This window comes from Protopterus annectens, chromosome 8.part1 (assembly GCF_019279795.1).
Source record: "Protopterus annectens isolate FY-2018-M chromosome 8.part1, PAN1.0, whole genome shotgun sequence".
Lineage (NCBI taxonomy): Eukaryota > Metazoa > Chordata > Ceratodontiformes > Protopteridae > Protopterus > Protopterus annectens.
Window position 1 is genome coordinate 378305240 of NC_056742.1, and position 24395 is coordinate 378329634.

Genomic DNA, 24395 nt, shown 5'->3' on the forward strand with positions numbered 1-24395 from the left:
TGCAACAAAGTCTAGAAGGTTTAAGATTTTTGCTTGGAAGTGTTTGCATAGGTATTTTAATACAACAAGCAGATTTCAAAAGAACTTTTCCTCAGCTAGTTGGCAAATGTTGGAGGTGTGATGGAGAAAAAAAGAGCTAACGGGGGACGTATGTCCTGAGAGTGTAATGAGCTGGCAGATTATAAAAATTCACTAAAAAGTCCTCGAACAGAAATATTAAGCGAACAAACTGGTATAACTAAGGAAATTATTCTCCTGAGCTGGGACGCAGGCTCTGAACTGTCTAGACATAATAAGGCCTTGTTAAGTTTAATTCTGATGCCTGCCCAAACAGTAATTACTAGAAAATGGAAATCAAAATCCAAACCAACTGTACTTGGAGTACTGAATATTTTAAGAGAAATAAAAGGGCTGGACGTGGGATCTTTAGAAAAGGGAACAAGCAAATTATGTAAAAATATAAGAAAATTGTGTGAACAATACAGACAGAATAATGTTCTGGAGGAGAACACATTTACAGGAAGGCAAGAACAGAGTAAGTTATGTAATGTTTGGATTGATGATAATCATACAGAAGAATGTATGTGATGTGCAATACAAGTAACAAGCAGCAAAGAATTCTCACCAGCTGCAGATTCATGCTCTTCTCTCAGTGCCAAGTAAACCACCCATTTACGAAAAGCAGATCAAAATGCATTTTGTCTTCTACAGTTCACTAAGAAATATTTACACTGTTCAGTGCGAGTCAGAAACAACAAATCAATTTCTTTGTTTTCTAAACTGCAGACACTTTCTGGAAATTGCCTCCACTCTCAAATGCAAACCTAAGACGACAGACAATTTTCACGTTGTACTCCCACTGACAGTTTACGAAGGGATCTTTCCACTGTCCAAAAAGTGCCAAAACATAAAGTCAACTTACTTTTTGTCTTAACTGTAGTAACTAACAACAGGATGAACATCTCAATCCAGACAAACACAGATGAACTACTTAATTAAAGCTTAAACTGTTATCAATAACACATCTAGTTTTAAAAGAAATCTGGAAAAGATCCAGTCTTGCTGCAGTAATGACTTTTAACTATTTCTTTTACCCCCACCACCCAATCTCCTGCCTCCAATGGACTTCTATCTTCACCCATAAGCCCACTCGTTCAGAAAGGGGCAAGGACCTGGTATCCCCAGAAGTAGGCAAGAGTTTGGCGACCATTTGTTCCTGCCTGGGGAAATTAGCCTATTAATTTTCCTACATGATGTGAGTTGAGCTAGTAGGAAGTGGGTCAGTTACAAGTCTAGTGCTGCAGCTTGTCCTTTCGCCTGGAGCTCCAAATCCCCAATGAAGCTCCCCTGAACTTCACAATGGTGCCCTATCTGGGGAACCATACAAGTTTCACTGTGCGAGCGCACACACATTTAGGCTTTTGCTGTGCAAGGCACTGCATGTACCAGACAGGCTCATGCCCTGTGTGTGTAACACCTAGTGGCCCCACTAGGTGTTACCCAATTGGTCAGACACCTACCCCCTGGATGGGGGAGCTGGCAATAACCATTCGCTGACATCCTTCCCATTATATTCCCTTCATTGCCATTGTTGCTAATCAAATACTGGTCATCTGGGTCTGAAGTCAGGGAATCGTTGAACTATTATGGGGTTACTTTTAACAACATTTTAACGTTTCAGGGTAAAAGCTTACAAAACAAAATTATTTTACCTATTATCTTTTTAAATGTACCATTTGTAAATTGACAAGGCAGGCTTTCCCTTTCATGAAAATAATGTAGCTGATGCACAATATGAGCTCAATTAAACATACTGGCTGCGAGATGCATCTACTAGAATGAATTATAAAATGGAGTAGCTCAAAGCCATCATGTGCCCTGAAGTGGGTATTTTATTTATAAAAAAAATAACTAAATAACACTGTGAAAGCCAAGTAAAAAGTGAAGCTTGTTTTGTTTTCCTTTAAAGTGGATATTTTTTAACTGGAAACAGTATGTTACTGGCCAAAAAATACATCTTGAAGAGCACAGTCAGCCTCCTGAGTGGTACAAGGTGATTGTTATTATTCTTACCTTTCGTATAAGCTTCAAACCAAAGCCATGCAAAATCAACTTGTAACAGAAAACTAATGGCAAAACATGTAACCAACATAATCGAGAAAAGAGAAGACAAAAAAATAAATGTTCAAAAACCATTTCTTCACATCAACAGCCACCCTGACACAGAATAACTTACAAAAATGCACAAAATAACCCCCAGCCTCCTAATGTAATCAGTAAAGGGGATTACGTAGTACTTTTGCAGTAAATACAACAGCAGTTAGTGTGTAAATCAGTAAGATTCAATACAGCTATCCCATTCTATACCTGACTGCCAGTCCACAGTCTAAAATAATGATTAAAAAGACTGAAGTGTGAGCTAGGAGGGTAATACAAGAAGATTCGGTAAACAGTACAATAAACAGTGATGCCAAGAATGCTGGCATTCAAACAAAAAACACAACACTTTTTAAAAAATAATTAATTCTGCTTCAATATTGATTCAGGTAGAACTTAAAATACCATGACTGTAGTAGAGATTAAAAATCTGAAACAGTAACGGAAATTTAGACAGGTAAAATATGTGACTTACCGGCACGGTAATACCTGTCCAGTTTATCCCATAGATTTTCATGGTCGGCTCTTGGCAAGTCAATGATTTTCAGTGGTTCGTAAACAGAACCTAGAGAAAAAGAAAGTAAAAACATGAGAAACAAAAGAACTTTAGAAAATGCAAAAGCGTGAACCAATAGTTTATGTTAATGCAGGCGAAAATATTTTCACAACAAAAAAGTCATGCACTTTCATAACACACTGCAGAAATTAGACAGGAACTTGTGTACAAGATCAAATTTCCAGCCTCAACATACCCATAACCATAAGCTTCCATGCTGTACAACTACAAATGTCAAACCATGTTTGTAAGACAAAATTCAAGGTTATTGATGAAACTGAAGTATAAAATAAGTCAAATACAGCTGAAAAAGTACAATAAGATAAAAATCAAATAAAATACTGCCACGCAAATTAGAATCTTGTCAAGAAGTCAGCAGCCAGTCCTATGCTAAGCCCAAAACTCTGTAGTTTAACAGTTTCTGCAAATGTCAGAAGATTTGCAAGAATGGGGGTGGGCATGCGGTATGTCATTCTGAGATCCAGGACAGTTGCAGAAATAAGTTAACTTACAAATACGAGAACGAGCTGTATTTTAAAAATACGTGTCCAATATCTCTGACAAATTAAGCCATCAAAAGTTTAAAATATTTTCGGGATGTGTAACAAAAGATCAATTTGTAGCAAGTTAAATTTTATAAAGTCAATTCTAAATACAGCAATTAATGCTGATATTTTAAAATAATATCCACAGTTTAAAATTATTTAAGTTAGCTATTACTGCCCCACCCCACTTCAACATATGTGGCAGGCTGCACCCCAAACACGCACCATAATCTACAAGCCAGAAAAAACACGTCCCGCAACAACAAACAGTTCTGAAAACAAAACCACAAAAAAGGTCTCAGCACTGAAAGCATGTCCCAAAATGTACAGTTTAAATAGCACACAAGCAGTTAACAAAAAAATACATTTATTGTTATAAAACATATATTTTTTGTTAACTGTTTGCGTGCTATTTAAACTGTACATTTTCGGCCATGCTTTCAGTGCTGAGACCTTTTTTGGGGGTTATACTTCTCTATAAAGTATAAAAATTAGACTTTGGTGATAAGACCACTCAACAGTGTTGCAGCTACCTGTAGGACAAAACTTTCCAAGTCTATAACAAGGACTCCCTCTCCGATACTGGAACTCTCAATACTAGTGTTCCTCAAAAAAATCATTTTGGGACCCCTTGTCTTCTCACTTTTTGTTAATAATCTGCCACTGTACTTTCTCATCCTAAGCCCAGTAATGTATGCAGATGACACTCACTGTCTACAAGCTAATAAATGTCAGACTGAACTGCAAGCCACACTGCAATACAATTTTACACAGCTCTGTAACTTGGCAACCCCCAATAACTTACTGAGTCACCTTAAGAAAGTCAATATTATGGTTTTCAATGTACACAAAAAACTATCTACCATACATCCCATCCACATAAAAAGATACAATGAGAAATATGTATTTGAACAAAAATACAGTTTTATTTATTTTTATTTTATTTATTTTACATTTGTTTACCGGGAAGGCCCGACTGGACAGAGCTGTCCATTTTCAGCGGAGACCCAGGGAGAAAAGCTCCAGAACAATTGCTAACATAAGACATTTACACATTCAGTTATAAAAATATAGCAGACAATAACAAGATTGCATAAAATATTAACATAAGCATAGAGATTTAGACATACAATTAAAAGTATAGCAGGTGGTAACATATGATGGTTGTTCATACAGTATGTTTAGTAGAGATAATCATGAAGATGTACTGAAGAAAAGACAAGAAAGGAAAAACTAAAAAAGGAGGAGGTGCACTGACATTTTAAGGGAAAGCTTTTCAGCTTAGTCTAGGGGAAGAGTTAGTAGGTATAGAGGGGCAATGGAGAGTAGGTGACAGTGAGTTGGTAAGTTTGTCTTTTCGGCTTTTCCCGGTTAGGGGTCGCCACAGATGAACTCCGGTCTGCTAATGACTGGCAGTCGATTTTTATGGTGTCGAGTTGCCAACCCGACTCCCAACCTTCAGCGAAGGCACGCCCATTCATGCATGTCTTTCGGAGGCCACTCGCCCGCGGGGAGGACATACAGACTCCACACAGAAGGTGCTCCAGCCGAGAATCGAACAGGAGAACATCTTGCTGTGAGGCAACAACGCTATGGCTGTACCACTGCAGCTTTTCCATGTGATAATATATAGTGCGTCTGTGGGAGTTTTAAAGAGGCTGGATAGTACGTAGGAGAAAGGAGTTACAATATGTCAGCCAGGTGTTAGGCAGTTGCATGTCCAGGAGTTGTTTAGGTGGGAAATAAGCTTTTTCTGAAGATGGTTTTATTAGGTTGCACTAGTGGTAGGGAGTTCCAAGTCTTGGCAATGTTGCTAGAATACAGGGAGTCACCACAGCTGTAATGGCTTTTGGAGATTCCGATTAGTGCCTTGTTAGCGGATCGAAGTTCTCTGTTATTGGAGTAGAGGATGATCACGTCTTGTAAGGCTGGAGTTTTGTCAGGTTGGTAAATTTGTACTTTACCCTTTTCATCACTTACCAAACACACTAATACCATTACTTACAAAAATCTTATTGCAATTAAAACTCTGTTATACGATTAGCCATCTACTGTATCCTACAGCACGGACACAGCCATCGCCATAAACATACTTCTTCCCAAACCTGAACATGGTTTACCTTTTCTGGTGCTACTCCCAGTTTACAATACCAAGGCAATGTAATTGAAAGAAAATAAATTATTTAAAATTGTCCTCCTAGCAGAACCCCATACTCTAAATCACTGTAAACTACTCAGCATCACCAAATAGCTATCTGCAATCAGCAGCGTCTCATTCCTACTTTTGAAAATGACTTCTGGCCCCCTTTAAAAATCAACCAACCTTTTCATGAGCACCTAAGCTCTTAGATGTAGACAAAATGACCTCTCATTAGCATGGCCATACTTTAAAACCATAATAGGAGAAAGAAACTTCTTTAAGCGGGACTGGCAATTTGGAACTAACTCCCCAATGCAAAGAAATAATTACAAAAAAATGATAAAATAATATAGAATTCAGGGAGGCCCTTAAAAGACCAACTCATATCTGAATCTTCATGCAGCTGCTACCATGACAATGACTAAGCAGCTACTGTAATTTAATATCTCCACCATAACATACGTTAGCTGAATATTACTTGCTATAATTTACAGTGATTTTACAATGTACATTAGAGCTTTTCAAACTATATTTATATATAAATAGATAAAAAGAATGTTTATGTGGGAATATGCATTGAAATGTTTAAGTGTTCATAAAATTTATCATATAGGTTTCACTGAAGGACACACAAAAAAAAAACTTGTAAGGGTTGACAGAATCCCATTTTATGGGGTATGGTATTTGCTTCCAATGTTGTGCATTTTGCTCACGTGATTTGTTTTCTTATGCTTACATTGCTTACTTAAACAGTGTTCACTTCTCTGTTGTCTACAGAGAGTATGTGTGTCCTGTAATGGAAAGATAACTCATTCATAACATATTCTCTCCATTATTCACATTGAGGGCTGGGAGATGTAAAATATCTTCAACATTAATGAACTCACTAATTTGTTTTCAATTACAGTGCCTCCTTTCTTTGGTAGTGGATGGTATTTTAATACCTCAAACTCAGCGGTGACATCCATCCTAACCCTAGGCCCCAACCCTCTCAACAAGCTCCGCATTCCCCATCCAATTCACTCTCCCATATCTCTACCAACCTCCTCCACAACACATCTGACCTCTTACTCATAAATATGAATATTAGGAGCCTAACAAACAAAATGCATGAATTTCATGCCACCCTGTCCCTATTGTCTCCTTACATAGGTTCATAGGTTCATAGGTTTATACTAGGCTATCTGCCCCAAGGCATTTATAAGCCTAGCCCGAATTTTTGTGGCTTACGTCACCCCTTATATGAAAAAATACTGTACCCATTAGTTTGTTGTGCCTCTGTCCAGCAGTGACACAGAGATGATTCCCGGGGTAAACCTACGATCTCCCATCCACAGGTCAAGATTTCTCTTGAACAGAGCCAGCGAGGTGCTCTGCCTCACATGGACCAAGACTCTATTCCACAGCATAGGGAGTCTCTGAGTGATAAATCTATCCCTCCAGCACGTCCTATTTATATCCGTGCTAAGGTTTAAGTCACTTGCTCTAGTGGTTTTGGTGGATTTGGATTTTTTGAGGTGGAGCATGTCCATTAATTCTGGGTTGAACATGGCCTTGTATGTCAGGCACATGTCACCTCTGAGCAGACGGTATGCGACTGAATAGAGCTGGAGTTTCTTCAATCTGGCAGCATATGACAGATTTTGGAGTCCCTTTATCCTTTTGGTGAGAAACTTTTGGGGTCTCTCCAATTGCTGCAGATGTCGGGCGAGATACATCCCGAATGGGGCATTGTACTTGATCATTGGTCTGATAAGTGAAGAGTACAGGGGAACAATGACCTCACTAGATCTGGATGTGAATCCCTTCATGATCAGGTGGGCAATGTAGAAGGTCTTTCTAATCACTTTAGCAACGTGAGTGTCAAAAGAAAGGCCGCTGTCAACCTGGGTCCCCAGGTCCCTGATAACTTCTTCTGTGCTTAGTGGATTGCCACCTATATGGTAGCTTGGGGTTACCTTGTTTTTCCCAAAGGGTATGACTATACATTTTTTGGCGTTTAACTTCAGGCCATGGCTCTGGCACCAGCTATCTGTTTCCGTGAGTCCCTTCTGAAGGATATCCGTGTCCGATGCACTTTCCACTATGGCGCCCAGTTTGCAGTCGTCTGCAAACTTTGTCAGCCAAAGTCCTCCCATGTTGGCCTGTACTTCTGAGAAGTAGATGCCGAACAATAGGGGGCCAAGGACCGAGCCCTGTGGGACACCACTTGTGACCGGATTGGAGTCTGACATAGCGCCAGCAACTCTAACCCTGTGGGTTCTGTCCTTAAGCCAGTTTGCAACCCATCTTGTGACATATGGGTTTACATTTAAGCTGGTAAGTTTTTCTACAATACCCGAGTGGGGTATTGTGCTGAAAGCCTTTGCAAGGTCAAGGTAGGCTGTATGGACTGCCTTTCCCTCATCAATGGCCTTGGTGACTGTTTCGAAGAAGTCGACCAAGTTCAAAAGGCATGATCTGCCCTTGACGAAGCCAAACTGGGTCGGGTCCAATTTCTGCAAGTCCCCTATATCTTTGTTTATGAGCTCCATTATGATCCTCTCCATAGCTTTGCAGACTAGACTTGTTAAGCTTATGGGGCGGTAATTACCAGGGTCCGTAGAGGCACCGCCTTTGTGGAGTGGGACCACAGTTACCGTACGCCACTCCTTGGGCACGTATCCTGTGGTAAGGCTGAGATTAAACAGCTGCCTTATGTGCGGGTTTAATTCCTCATTTAGCTCGTGTAGCACACAGCCGGGGACACCATCCAGTCCCATTGATGCTGTGTTTTTAGCTTTAGAGAGAGCAGCTTTCACCTGCGCATTTGAGATGTCTGGGAGTCTACACTCCGCTGGGATAGTTATCTCTCCTTTAGGGGGGGAGAGGGAGGTGAAGTTTGCACTGAACCTGTCTGCCAGTATGTTGGCAATGTCTGTGGGTTCAGTGATTTTTGTATCATTTTGGACTAATTCTGAGCATATCTGGGAGTTTCCACCCAGGTTCCTAATATAGCTGAAAAAGGCCTTATGATTGTCCTTTGAATCCATGGCAATTTTTCTCTCAAAATTGGCCTTAGTTGATTTTATGAGTGCTCGTATTTTTTACTAATAATGATCAGGGGTGACTTCCCTTTTATGGATTTTGTTCTATCATGTAATAGCTTTCTCCTCTTATTGTAAAGTTTGTTAATGGCTGGGGTCCACCAGACTGGACGTTTGCCCTTTGTGGAAAGAGTCTTGGTTTTATTTGGGATTGCCTGATCCATGCAGTCCTGGAGGTGTTCATAAAAGGCATTTGTAAGGGCTTCCGCAGCTTGGGTTGTGGTTTCCACTGGCTCAGGGGCCTTGAAGGATACCACACCAGTCTTGAGTAGTGTGAAGTTTGCTTTAGAGAAGTTCTTCACTGTGGTCTTTTTTGTTTGGGGTGGGGGCGGGATGTGGATTTCCAGTGAGATTAGTTGATGATCAGATCTCACCAATGAGGGATATACTTCCGGTGTGGAGCATTTTGTCCCCATGTTTGTGATAATGAGATCTAGTATATTTTCTCCTCTCGTGGGAACAGTGACTAGCTGTTCCATGGCATTTGAATTTATGAACTCCAGGAACCGTTGGGCTAGAAAGTTAGGGCTTGAATAATGTTCCCAGTCTATATTCGGGTAGTTGAAGTCACCCAATATGATGGTGTTTGGCGATACATTTATACCCTCCAGTGTCTTCAGGAAGGCTGTGTGGGGTTCCTGAGTTTGAGAGGGTGGCCTGTAGCATGCTACAATTTGTAGAGCAGTTTTGCCTATGGTTAGTTGCACCTGGATGGTTTCCGAAGCTTCGTGCGTTGCCACCAACCTGGAGGTGTGGGTATCCTTTATGAATATGGATACACCCCCTTCCTTTTGTGGTGTGGTATGGGTTTTGGGGCCGGAACGCATGATATGAGGTAAAACCTAATAGTGCCGGGGCGCTCTCAGGAGCCTTCAACCAGGTTTCAGTTAAAGCACAGACATCGATGTTCTCCATACTGAGAAGGGCCTCGAGTGCGTGCATTTTGAGATTTAGACTTCTGGCATTGAGCAGCATTACCCTCAGTTTCTTCCCATTTTTGTTTTCTAGGGTGGTAGGTTTAGAATTTGAGCCTTGCCTAAAAAAGGCACTATGGGGGTGGCAAGAGCCTTAGCCAATATCCGGAATCCCAGGGGTGACAGGTGCAAGCCGTCCCTTGCGAAGCAGCGTGGCTTGACAAGCATGTCATCCCAGGCAGACAGACACTGGATCCCCTTTGAATGACACCAGACATTAAGCCAATTGTTAAAGCTGATCATCATGTCTCTATATTGTGGCATCATTCTTGGTGAAGGAAGGATATTGCTCAGGGTCAGGGTCATACCTGCCTGGGCTACATAATCAGAGAGCTCCTCTATGTCTCTTTTCATGTAGTTCAGGGAGGTACATCTCAGGTCATTCACACTAGCATGGACAATGACTGTGTCATATTTGTACATGCCGTGGAGTGACCCGAGTGCTTGTGTTATGTGGCAGATTCTAGCGCCCGATAGGCAGCTTACTGTGACCCTCTCCTTGTTCAGCCTGGTGAGTGGGACGTCAGTGTGTCTGACTATGGAGTCACCTATGACAAGTATGTTTGGTGTTGTATTTGGCCTTAAGGGCTGTGACTGCTTTGCACACTGATTTTGTGGTTTTTGTGTTGCCTGTGGTGTGTCATGAGGTGGCAGTTGCTTGGGTGTCTGCTTTGGAGGCCTCTGCTGTTTAGGTAAATTTTTGCTCAGAGCCTCCGAGTATGTCTTTGTGTGTTTATGTGTTTGATTCATTGTTGTGATAGCTTTATGTGAGACTGGTTTTGTGGTGTGTGTAGTTGCCTTCTCCTCCTGTCTGGTCTTGCCAGTCCTGAGTTGAGAGAGCTCAGCCTCCAGTTTGGCTAAATAGCTACATCTCTATAAGTATTTGTGTTATGTGGGAGGAGGAGAGGGTTGTCTGTGTACATGAGGCAGTTATAACATTGCCTCAAGATTCCCAGATTCACCAGCTGGACCGGAGAGGAGATTGACAACTGACCTTTGGACATGCTAGAATAATATTGGGAATTCCTTAATAATTAAAAACAAGGGCCAGTGGGGAGTGAGAGTGTAGTGCTTTTAATTTTTAGTGCTGACTTATATAATTGCTTTAGTGAGCAAGTGCCAGGTAACTTGAGTGCAATGTGTTACAAGTAACTAAATGCAAAAACGACAAACAGTAACTTTCTTTCAAGTGAAACAAGGAAATAAGTACAGTAAGCAATGCAGATATCACTAGTGATCCACAGAAGCACTGAGAAGCGTATTAGGTGGAATTAGCTTCCAGGGAAATAACAAGCAAACAAACAACAAGCATATAAACAAAGCTAGATTCAGCAGGCCTGGATCTAGTCTATGCTAGAGCAAACAAGGTGTACCAATTTCAGTAAGATACAGTTCAAATATTCAGGCACTATAAACCTTTAACCAGAAATTCCCAGCTCAGAAGGGCAGAGTCCAGCCTCTTCTCTCACAAGAGTGCAGACCACGAACCTTCTTAATGTAAAATAACTGGCCTGAAGCCCAAGTGCCTAAACCAGAACTAATACACTTGGACACTGGGCTCTCAATCAGCAGTTCCCAACTTAGAAGGATGAAAGCTACCTGTCCTGCCACCACAGTGCTTGCCACAAACCTTCCTAATGTAAAACAACTGGTCTGAAGCCCAAGTGCTTAATCCAAAAGACTTAGAATGATAGCTACACTTTAATCAAGTTACAACCAAGCAGTAATAAATACAATTGAATACTTTAGAGAATGTCTGGATTAGTGCTCAAGTTACACAAACAACGCTAGATCCAGCAGGCCCGAATCCAGTCTATGCCACAGCAAACAAGGCGCACCAACTTCAGTAAGAAGCAGTTCAGATATGCATGCACTATAAGCCTTTAACCAGAAATTCCCAGCTCAGAAGGGCAGAGTCCAGCCTCTCCTCCCACAAGAGTGCAGACCACGAACCCTCTTAATGTAAAATAACTGGCCTGAAAGCCCAAGTGCTTAAACCAGAATTAATACACTTTTAGAATAACAGACACTGAGCCCTCAATCAGCAGTTCCCAACCTAGAAGGATGTAAGCTACCTGTTCTGCCACAACAGTGCAGACCACAAACCCTCTCAGTGCAAAACAACTGGTCCGAAGCCCAAGTGTTTAAACCAAAAGGCTTAGAATGAGTTACACCAAGCAGTTAAAAATACAACTGAGTATTTTTAATATGATGCAAAAGTAAAATGAAGTAGGTAGAAACACAAGTACAGTAAAAGCAGATGAAATTTTTTTTTTTTTTATCTGAACAAGTGCTGAGATCAAAGAAACAAATTTGAGAGCTGAAACTACAAAACTGGCTAGTTATAAGAAAAAAAAACAAGCTAGAAGGCTTCCCTCAAACACAGAAGGGCTTGGGGGCTCAGAAGCCTACAAATAGTCTATACCACTTAACAGGAAAGGCAGGAAATGAGCTTAATTTTTTTTTTGTCTGTTTCCCAGATGCTCTCTTTGTACACAGTAGGAGTGCCTGAAATCAGAATATGATCTCACTGCACTCAGTTGAGTAGTCTTAAAACATCTACAGACTGGACTGACCACACAAATGAAAAGGAGGTGTATCTACAATTTACAAAAATACACAAAACTACAATGCCTAGAACCAAATCCCCAAACTCTCATCAACACTGAAATATTACCTACTCACCTAGAAATTAACCCTAAAAATATATATATAACCATCATAGCAATCTACATAACTGAGGACTTATTCATATCACTTCCTCAACCTGTAATCAATAAACCATAATAATGGGTTAGTTCAATACTGACTGGCTCACCTGAACTGTACACAGCCCCTCAAACTTCATCAGCTTATATGGATTCACTCAAACAGTACAACCCCCAACTAGAATAGACAAATCCAGTAACAGACAGTCTACACTTGAAAGGACAGTAACCAAAAAAACCTTGACTGGCTTATCAGTCAGGCTGCCACTCAGATACCCTGAGCAATCATATAACTACCTACCTACTCAAAGATCAAACACCCAGAAAACATCACATACAAACAAATTCGCAACAAAATACACTTCTCACCCCATACTTTTATATTTGTCCTCCAACAATGTGTAACTGGTCCCCACTAAAAACTCTCAGTCTAGATTCCTCTGAACAGTACTTTAACAACAAATTCCTAGGCATTCTAAACAGCCTAGCACCATCTAGACATTTCAGAGTAAAATCTAACTATGTATCATGGCTATCTAAGGACACAAAGCAGCTACTCAAACACAGGGACAAAGCTTGGACACATTACCAGGCCAACAAAAATCAATCCACCCTTCACTACTACCAGCAACTAAGAAATAAAGGCAAAAAGCAGATTAAAACTGATAAAATAACAATATTATTCCACCCTCAAAAAAAAAAAAAACAAAACAAAACAAAAAAAAAAAGAAACACCAAAGTAATCCACAAAAATTCTGGGCTACTATAAAAACACCTACGCCAACCTGGCAATCCTCTACTCCTACTATCAAAACTCCACAGATAGCATAGCTATCCAGTTCAATACTTGATCAACTGCATACTTGCGTTAGCCAATAAAAACAACAAGACAGCCTCAATCTTACCTACAGAACTTACAGTAACCACTAATACCTTCTCTCTCAAGCCTGTCCAAACTAACATGATTAAAAAAAGCCCAACAAACTAACACCCTCCATTCAAAGCAGCGACAAATTACCCAACAAATATCTGAAGCTAGCTGCCGTAGCCATCACATATCCTGTCTCTATGTTAAATCAACCGTTCCATCACAAAACAATATGTACCCAAGCCCTGGAAAATATCCTACATCATTCCACTTCATAAAGGTGGGGCCTCAACAGAACTCTTCAACTTCAGGCCATTAGCAATACTACCACCACTATCAAAAAATCTAGAAAAATGTATACAACTCATGAATCCTCTCCTTTCCAATAATCTTCTTACTAAATCCCAACATGGCATCCAATGCAGCCACAGTACCACAACTGCCCTCACAAGTTTCACCAACACAATCAACCAATTCAAAAATAACAGACAACTAGTAGCCTCCATCTTCCTAGATACATCCAAGGTATTTGACAACGTATCACAGCCAAAAGGTCCTACATGAACTCTCCCTCCTACACCTAAGCCAAACAGCCCTCTCATGGATTCAGAGCTACCTATCTGACCATCAACAAGCTGTCCAATGGCAATAAGATCTCTCCTCAATCTTGCCCATCAATGTCGTGTCCCACAGGGATCAATCGTAGGTCCACTCTTCTTCACTACCTTTACAAACTCCACAGGGTGACCCAACTAGCCACTATTATTCATTATGGAGAGGACTCCATTCTCATCTGTGCTGTACCTTCCTTTCCTTGACTCCAAGAATTAAACCAACAATCCTTTTTAGCCACATAATCCTAGCTTGCTGACCATCAACTATTCCTGAATCCCAATAAAAGTAAACTAATGATATTTTCCAACAACGAATCCCAAGATTATATGTTCTCAGTTCTCATCTACTCATCAAACAACACCATAATCGATCTTTTAACACACAAAAAACTCTTAGAAGTAACTACTGACACTAGCTTAAAATTTGATAAACACTTGGCAGCAGTCATTAAAAAGACTCACAAAAAACTAGGTTCCCTATACAGAGCCAAGCCATTCCTCACTATCTCCACCAGACAGTCTATTGTGAGGACCTACTTACTGTTCACCCTACTATACGCCTCATCTATGTTCACTAACCTCAAGAGAACAGACCTAACTAGGCTTGAAACCTACAATAACAAGATTGCCAGATTTGCAGCAGACTCTTCACACAGAACCCACCACTGTGTTGCTCATCACCAACTGAACTGACTAGAATTAATTATTTATTAATTTTACATTTATTTTACATTTGTTGACCAGAATTGTCCAACTGAGCTGATAGCACTTTTTCAGTGGAGGCCCAGGGAGAAAAGCTCCACAAGCTTGCAAATAGAAGCAATAAACAATAAATAAGAATAACAATACAATTTTGACAAAAGAAAAAAAATTACAGATTTTCAGTTGTTATTAACATAAGTTTTATTTAAAGAAAGAAGTCAGATACACAAATTGCATAGCTAGCTAAGGAAATCTGAGTGACAAGTAATAACCTAGATAAAGAGGCTAAAGAGGACTATCAGATAACCAGAAGTGAGAATTGAAAAGGGACAGGCAGCAGAGAGTCCTAGGAAAAGGAAGACAGATTATGGAGGGTGAGTATAGTGACATGACCAGTGACTTTTCAGGTATGCTTTGATGACTGATTTGAATTAACAGAGTTGTTTGAGTGACCTAATTTCCAATGGCAGTTTGTTCCAAGACATGATCGGACAGTAGCTGTAGAGGGTGCATCCAATTTTGGCCTTGGGTTTATAGATTTGTAATAGGTCTTGATCTGAGCTACAGAGAGTCCTAGAAGGAGAGTAAAAAGAGATTGGAGGAGATAAGTTGGGACCTTATTTTTAGAGACAGACAGTGATGAAATTAATTTTGGTTTGCTGCGAATCTGGCCATTTTGTTGTAGGTAGATTCTAACTTAGGAGTGACAATTTGAGATTTGTGAGGATTTGAGAGCTGTACAATATGCTACGTAGCAGATAAGCATGAGAGAGGGTTACATTTGCTTTGTTAGTAAGGAAATTTTTATTTCTGTACAACAGGCCGAGTTTTTCAGGAGTCTTCTTAATGTAATTACTTACATGCAAGTCAAATTTAAGTTAGCCATCTATAATGACACCAAGCTTTGTGTTAGGTTCCACAATGACAAGAGTGTTACTGAGAGAATGCATAGAGAAAAGTGGATTTAAGGTGATTTAAGTTTTTGGGAAGAAAAAGTAAGAGGTTTTTTTTTTTTTTTTGGCTTCAGTATAAACTGGTTGTTAGAGAGCCAGGTTCCAACTGAGTTGAAGGATGCCTGAGTAACTGAGACAATATCAGAGGGAGAGTCCGTAATGGTGATAACTGTAGAGTCACCTGCATATTGTACACGGGATGAATGAGGGCAGGAAATATAGAGTAGATGAGTAAAGATACTGAAAAGTAAAGGACCAAGAAAAGATCCTTGGGGAACTGTCATTTTAACTGAGAGAGGAGGGAAGGGAGCAGAGAGACATTTCACTGACTGCAGTCGATTAGTGTGATAGCTAGAAAACCAAGCAACAGTAGTGGTAGAGAAGTTAAGGTTAGCCAGTTTGCTCAGGAGAAGAGACTAGGACACAGTATTGGTATTGAAAGCTTTAGAAATGTCAAGGAATAAACAAGAGAAGTTTACGGCTATCTCTGGCCAGAGAAATAGTGTTAATGAAGGATAAGAGGGCGGCAGTTGTGCTATGTTTTGGGCGAAAGCCATGTTGTGTGGTAGTGAACAGATTTTCCTGTATTAAGTGTTGCAAGACTTGCTTGTGTATATATTTTTCCAATATTTTTGAGTGTGATGAGAGGATACCACTAGGTCTAAAACCACAGATTTGAGTGGAGTTGCCTCCTTTATGTATAGGTAAGGTATAGAATTCTTTCCATGTAGAGGGGATGTTTGATTAAGAGATGGAACGGTTTATCAAAATAGATACCGGGATAGTTAGAGTCAGCTGCTACCTGAAGGAAGTAGGGAGTTATACTGTCTGCAGATGTAGAGCAAGGTTTTAGTTTGCAGAGTAGAGATTTAATGTAGCTGGTAGGTACAGATTTAAGGGAAAAAGTGTTAGTTGAGTTCAGAGTAAGAGGGAGTCAGGATAATTTATAGTGCTATTAGTAAAGGAGTCAGAGTTTATCATTTCTGCAATGGATTCAATGAAATAGGAACTGAAGATGGCAGCAGTTTCTTGCGGTACATTAGTGGAGTGGGGGTTGGGAGATGAAGGGTTATCAGGATGCAATATTTGATTAACTGAATGCCGACATTTTCTGGGATTTGATCTTCGTGCAGAAGGAGGGTTATAATAAAAATCTTTTTTGTCTTTATTAATGTGTTTTTTGTCAGATTTCTGAGTTCCTTATATTTCTGCAAATGGATGGGGAGCTTAGTTTTTACCCATGTTGCCTACATCCTCTCTCTAGTTTTCATCAAGGTGAGGGTACCATTTGTTAACCATGGGGCTATGGTTGATTTAATATGCTCTGTGTGGAGGGGTACAAGCGAGTTAAGAATATTTAGAAAGGTTGAGTTAAATGAGTGTACTGCTTCATCTAGGGGGAATTGGGTTAGGAAAGACCAGTTAATTTTGGAGAGGAGGGTACCGAAAGTTTCTGGGTGGAAGCTCCATAGTTTCTAACATGTTATATACTTATATGGGCTAAAGGAGGGGTTCTCAAAGTGTGTGCTGCGGTGCCCTGGGGAGCCACGGCTTCCTCACAGGGGTGATGCGAACTAATAAGCTTAGCTGCAAAATAAACCGTGAACAGTTCGCTGTTTATTTTGCAGCTAAGCTTATTAGTTCATGGAGAACTAAGTCTAGGCCTACACTGTAGCTTTTTAGCAGAACTGGCATCAAGTATAGCAGTGGTCCCCAACCACCAGGCTGTGGACCAGTACCGGGCAGTGGAGCACTTGGAACCGGGCCGTCAGGTAAGTGAATGCCTGTATGAGTGTGCATGTGTCTGTCTGCATGTGTGAGTGAATGCGTGCATGAAAGCATGAGAGTCTGTGTGTGAGAGAAATCGGGAGAGTGAGAGCGGTGTGAGTGAATGCAGGAATGAATGAAGAAGTGTGTGTGTGTGTGTGTGTGTGTGTGTGTGTGTGTGTGTGGGTGTGTGTGTGTGTGTGTGTGTGAGAGAGACGAGCAGAGAGAGTAAGAGTGATCCCTGGCAGCAGCAGCAATGAGGTCTGTGCAAGTCTGGACCACACCACTGGACACATACCTCTCACCCTCTTAGATCAAGAGATCTGGACAAAGCAAAAAATAGTGTGGGTACAAAGGCACAAAATAGGGACACTTAAGTACTGCTCTCACAAACTTGGAAAGTTGATAGAAATGCAGGTTTTACATTAGCATGAATTTTCTGAAGGGTATGAAGTATGAAACTCAACTGTCATTATTTCCTGACTTCAACCTCAATGATCTGACAGTGATTTGCCAGAAAACAACAATTTTATGAGAAAATGACCAAAAATATGAGCCAAAAATCTGGACATTCGGCAAAAAGCTATACAGTTGAAAAGTACGCTGGACAGAACCAAATAATAGGGACAGATTTTAAATATTGCTCCTATAAACAAAGTTAATAAGGTTGCCATTAGGTTTGCTTACCTCTCAACCATAGTAGATCAGTGTTATGCTGTTAAGCAGAATGTACACTTTTTTTTGCCAATTGTCTTTTTATTTTACTTTTGAGCTTTTCTCCCCATGTCTCCTAGTCCAGTCGGGCAGCCTCGTTAAACAAATGTCAAATAAATAAATGAAATATGCACTTTATGCGCAGCATGGGGGTGCCTTGGGAAACCCTGGATTCAGCAAGGGAGCAGAGAATCGAAAAAGTTTGGGAACCACTGCCCTAAAGAAATGAGGAGAGAATCTAAGTTTTACTGGGGAGTGATAAATAAAGGAGTCAGGGTAAAGATAAGGGTTATGATACTTGAGTGGATCTGAGACTAATATCCAGTCAATCAGAGAGCTGATTTGTGAGATCTGTTGGCATAGGTGGGTGTAGAGATAAGTTGTATAAAGCCATGCAAGTTAATGCACAAGGTAGAGTTAGGTGAGCAGAGAGACAGCCAATTTATATTTACGTCCCCAAAGAAGATGGTTTCATTATGTACGTGTTGAGAAAGGTAGGAGAGAATATTTTCCAGCAGGTTTAGAATTGCCCAATCTCCTATCCGACATCCAATTCAAAACCGCCCATTCCATGATACACCTACCCAACAAATGTCCGGCTCTCCACAATCTTCTACAACTCCAGTCCAATAATAATAATATGAGATCCACTGACAAATTCCTACTAAAAGTCACAAAATCTTACAAAAGCTCTGCACTATCCCACACTCAACTCCCCCCGCAGTCTACATTTCCTTTCTTCCACTCCCCTCACCCATCTTTCTCTTACCCTTTCTACTCTTTTTATAATCTCTCTCTCATCACCTCAACAACCACTCTAAACTCTATTTCCCTACAACCTATTTTACCTACTAGCCACCATCCCCATTGTATTATTTTGTTTATACATTAATATGTATATAGTCTCTTTCTATATTTTGTTCCATTAATGTATACTAGACTGTATGTACTTGTCTTTATTACTAAACATGCTGTATTGTGCTACTAAATATAAAAAGCATCCCTGTGACTAGCACTTATTTTAAAACCTGCTGGAAAGCACTAGAAAGTCTTAAACTGATACAAGCACTCAACTCTTCTTGTTAATAAGGAGAAATTAATCGTAGGCACTAAACAGCCTATAATTGCAAAGTACCTTGCTAAGGTAAGGGAAAACAGCTCTTGTACTTCACAAAAAAAAAAGCACCAAACCAGGCATGTCCAAGGGTCAGCTTCCGGTGATTTCTTCTGTCCACCTGGTGAATCTGGGTATACTGGGACAGTGCAGCAATTGCCTCATGTACACAGACAATCCTCTCCTCCTGCCACCTAACACTACAACCTGCGAGAGATGCTCTTACATAGCCAAACTGGAAGCAAAGCTCTCTCCACCCAAGATTGTGCTAGACAATCAAGAAGAGAACGTTAACACCCACACTACACCTCAAGCAACACACAGCCCTTCTAAACCCACACCACCAACACCCACACATAGCAACACTAAACCCACATATGTGGAGGCCCTTAACAGTAACCTGCCCAAGCAACAAGGACCTCCGAAGCTGAAACGCAAACACCAATCACAACCAAAGTGTCACATAGCTCATAACACCAGTGTGCCACCCAACAACAGTCCCTAAGGCAAGACAACGTACCCAACACTTTAATCACAGGTGACTCTATAGTCAAGCACACTGATGTCCCACTGACCAGGCTGAACAAGAAGAAAATTACAGTCAGCTGCCTGTCGGGTGCCGGGATCTGCCACATCACGCACGCACTCAAGTCACTCCACAACAAGTACAAATACGACTCTGTCAATGTCCATGTTGAAGTGAATGACTTGAGATGTACCTCCCTGGACTACATGAAGAGAGACATGGAAGAGCTCTCGGATCATGTGGCCCAGGCAGGTATGACCCTAGCCCTGATAACATCCTGCCTTCGCCCAGAATGATACCACAGTATAAGGACAACAGGATTGACTTCAACAATTGGCTAAGCTTCTGGTGGTGTCATTCAAAGGGGATCCAGGATCTGTCTGCCATGGACAACATGATCGACAGACCACAATGCTTTGCCAGAGATGGTCTGCACCTGTCGTCCCTGGGATTCAGGTTACTGGCTAAGGCTCTTGCCACCCCTATAGTGCCTTTTTTAGGCAAAGTTGAAAGGACAAAAACACCACCGTAACAGGTACAAGCATGCAAAATTTGAAGGTAATGCTACTCAATGCTAGAAGTCTAAACCTCAAAATGCACTCTCTAGAGGCACTCCCAAAAATGAAGAACAACGACATCTGTGCAGTAACTGAGACCTGGTTCAAGGCTCCAGAGAGCACCCCTGCAATACCAGGCTACAACTCTTACCACACTTTTCGGCCACCAAACCAGGACCGAAACACTAAAAGTGGAGGAGTGCCCATATTCACCAAGGATATTCACACCACCGGGCTAGTTGCCCAACACAGTGTCTGAAATTCTCCAGATACAACTAACACTAGGTAAGACTGCAATCCAAATTGTAGCTTGCTACAGATCCACCACCATGCCTGAAGATTCTCACTCCACCTTTCTAAACATACTGGAAAATATTAAGATACAACCAAACATCCTAACACTGGGCGATTTCAACTACCCTGCCATTAACTGGGAAAACTGCTTGTGTACCAACACCTTTCCCAACGGTTCTTGGAATTCATAAATTCTAACACCCAGGTATTAACTAATCCTTAGTCCCACCAGGGGTTCCAATATCCTAGACCTGGTCATTACCAACATGGGAAATTGATGCTCCACACCTATGGTCACAACCCCCTTGTTGGTCAGGTGTGACCATAAGCTAATCACCCTTGACATCCACATCCCACCCCCCCAGTAAGGAAACCTCTGTAAAAAAACTTCTCCAAAGCCAACTTCATGCTACTCAAGTCAGAAGTGACAAATGTCATGACACCCATGCAGACGGGAACTGAAAGTTCGACTGCTGAATCCTACACTAAGGCACTGTACGAGCACATCCACTCGAGCATGAATCATGCCATCCCCAATAGAACCAAGACGCTCTCCTCCAAAAAAAAGGAAGCCAGTGGTCCCTTGCCATAAACAAACTTTAAAGCAAAAGGAAGAACTGTTGCAGAAGAGAGGAAAATCCCAGGATGCAAAAAACTCCCTTACCAGCCTTAGTAAGAAGCCGAGATCCCTTATAAAATCCTCCAAAGCCAATTATGAAGATAAAATTGCCAAAGATTCCAAAGACAACCACAAGACATTCTATAGCTATGTCAAAAATCTAAATAGAAATGCTCAGATCTGCTCTGAGCTACAACAGAATGGCATTAAATATACTGATCCCAAGGATATTGCCAATATCCTGGCAGATCGATTCAGTGCAAATTTCACCCCCTTCTCACCCCCTAAAAGGCCCATCTTAATACTGAAAGACTGCCAAATCCCAGTAATAACGGCCACACAGGTAAAAAAAACGCACTCTCCAAAGCTAAGAATACAGCATCCATGGGACCAGACGACATTCTAGGCTGTGTACTACATGAACTACAAAATGAACTGGCACCTCACCTAAGTGTCATGTTTAATCATAGCCTCACCTCAGGCTTCATGCCCACTAAGTGGTGCACAGCTACAGGTATCCCACTCCACAAGGGGGGGGGGTCCACCTTGGATCCGGGGAGCTACCGCCCCATCAGTCTGATGGCCTGATCTGCAAGGCCATGGAACGTATCATCATGGAACTTATAAACAAAGACATTTGCAACCTTCAAACAATGGACCCCACGTAGTTTGGGTTCATGAAGGGCCGATCTTGTCTCCTGAACCTGACTGACTTCTTCGAATCAGTCTCCAGAGCCGTGGACAAGGGTAAGGTGGTCCACACAGCCTATCTGGACCTCGCCAAGGCCTTTGACACCATCCCCCACTCTGGAATCATAGACAAACTTACTAAGCTAGGCATTAATACCTATGTCACTTGATGGGTTGCCAACTGGCTTACTAACAGAACCCACACTTGAAAAGTAGCCGACTCCAAATCCAGCTCCAGACAAGTGGAGTACCTCAGGGTTCAGTCCTGGGTCCGCTCTTGTTTGGCATCTACTTCTTTAAAGTACAGGCCAACACTAACGGACTCTGGCTAACAAAGTTTGCAGATAACTGCAAACTGGGAGTCATTATTGAATCCCCAAATGATGTGGATATTCTACAAAAGGGCCTTATAGAAACAGATGCTTGGTGGCAGAGCCATGGGCTCAAGCTCAATGCCAAGAAATGTAGAGTTATCGCCTTTGGGAAAAAACATGTACCCATGAATTACCACATAGGCGGCAGTACACTAAACACCGAAAGTGTGATAAGAGACTTAAGGACACAGGTGGGCAGTGATCTCACCTTCGATAACCACAACAGTCAGGAAATCCTCCTATGTGGCACACCTCATCACTAAGGGCTTTTCATCCAGAAAAAAAGGAGGTCAATGTCCCACTGTACTCATCCCTCATTAGACCCATTATAGAATACAACAACCCGTTTGGTATGTACCTCTCAAGACATCTGCAACAACTGGAAAGCCCACAGAAATACTTTAATAAAAGAATCAAAGGCCTAAAGCAGATGCCTTATGCTGACCATCTAAAAAAAACTCCACTTATACTCTGTCGCATATTGTCTACTCAGAGGCGATCTCTGCTTAACATACAAGGCCATGTCAAGCCCAGAGCTGTTGGACATGCTACACTTAAAGAAATCCCAATCCCTGAGAGAGACATGCTCCAGGGATCTAAACCTTGTCATCAAAATCAACAAAACATGCTGGAGGGATAGGTTCCTGACCCAGAGACTCCCCAGACTCTGGAATAGACTGCCCACACATGTCAAGCAGAGCAACTCTTTTGCCCTCTTCAAAAGGAACCTTGATGATTGGATGAGAGATAGGAAATTCACCCCAAGGATCACGTCAGTCTCCCTGCCAGACAGGGGTCCACGGAAGTAAATACTGTGGGAAGAAATAGCCAGAGAATTGTTATGGCTAGGCTATAGGCCCTAGGGCGGATAGCCTAGTACCAACCTATGTATCTGTTAACTGTCATGTGGAGCTTTTCTCCCAGGCCACTGCTGAAAATGGATTACTTGTCGAGTCGGACCTTCCCAGTAAACAAATGTCAAATAAAATAAAATAAATCTTCCTAGCTGTCCTGTTTTCACAAGGTGAGCTATCGATGACATTCAACCCTGACATTTAACACTGCTACAGCCTTTTTCAGGATCACTGCATATTGGGACAAGCCTTAGAATTGTCCCTTCAACAGACTGGCCTTTTCTCTTTCCAGATGGGAACAGCCTTTCAGCTATACAGGGTACAAATGTCTCATGATCGGGGAGGGGAGGACATGTATGGACTGTCACAATGTAGCTGGCTGTTAACTGTTTTAAGGTTATGGTGGGAATCTTTTTTTTTTGTTAAACACTGATTAAAATTACTACTTAAGACATTAATGCACATAACAGAAAACAAATAGACCAAACAAAAGCTGGTGCCTGGACCCAAAGCCACTCTTGTTGAAAAATCCAATGAAAAACCGCCAAAAAGTTAAAATTCAAACACTTTACTGGCGTAAAAACAATAAAAAGTAAGCACTTTTGTTTAAAATAGTGTTAAACTTCATCAGACATGGTGTTAAGCACATCTCCTCTTTAAATACCAATAGTTTACATTTAATTGGTTAAGCTCCTGCTTACTATACCATCACCAAGCCTTGTTTTAAAGTTAGTGTTATAATTACTTATGAATGGTATGTTAACTGTTTGTAAAAAAGTACATTGCTGAATGTAGGATTATAAAGCATAAAAAAGCCACATGTGCCGGCTCTAAACAATTTTCTTTTTCTCCAGAGCTTTTAACTTTCTGCTACATTCATTAATACATGGCCAGCTATTGGCTTGTAAACACACTTGCCATTTTAACTCTTAATTCCATGTAAACCCCCTATGCTTTCTTGTCATGATAATAACTTGGTCTATGACCATAAACTTAAATTGATGTCCTACTTGGTCGCTAATGTCTTTAGCCAAAGTGTTATTTAAGTTGTTCCTTCTGATGGCATATTCGTGCTCATAAATTCTCTGGCAAAACGCCTCTCCGTTTTGCCAACATAGAATACTGAGCATGCATCACAGACAGCAATATATACCACTGCTTTTGATTTAAAATTATATTTTCCTTTTATTCAATATATTTTATTACTTACAATAAAAGCTGTTCCCGGTTTTTATTTTGTGACACCAAGTTCATGCTCCACATCTAATCATACAATGCATGCCACTGGGATTTTCTTGCCCTGTATATCTTAATAAATCCTTGAAGTTCATTCCCTTCCAATACACTATGGTGGGTCTTTCACCTACGCGATTCCTAACACTAGGGTCATCTAACAAAATGGACCAATTTTTCTCAAATATCCATTTCAAACATCTACAATCTTCGCTATAAGTAATAAGGGCTTTAGAAAAGTTCTGGTTATTGGTTGGGTATGAGTCTTGTATTGGTTGACCTCAAGGTTGGGAAGGGTAATTCTCTAGAGCAGTACTCACATTCATATTGATGTTCTGCCTGCTCAATAT

General features: G+C 41.0%; 1 protein-coding gene across 4 annotated transcripts in view; it reads right to left on the reverse strand.

Annotated features, from left to right (window-relative positions):
• The window catches only part of PHKB (phosphorylase kinase regulatory subunit beta), a 3137540-nt gene that overhangs the window by 2883906 nt on the left and 229239 nt on the right, over nucleotides 1-24395 (reverse strand). For all 4 annotated transcript variants that reach the window (XM_044081953.1, XM_044081952.1, XM_044081950.1 and 1 more), the window contains one exon: nucleotides 2633-2722. In XM_044081953.1, coding sequence (XP_043937888.1) covers nucleotides 2633-2722 — 90 coding nt within the window. The remainder of the gene's footprint in view (nucleotides 1-2632; nucleotides 2723-24395) is intronic.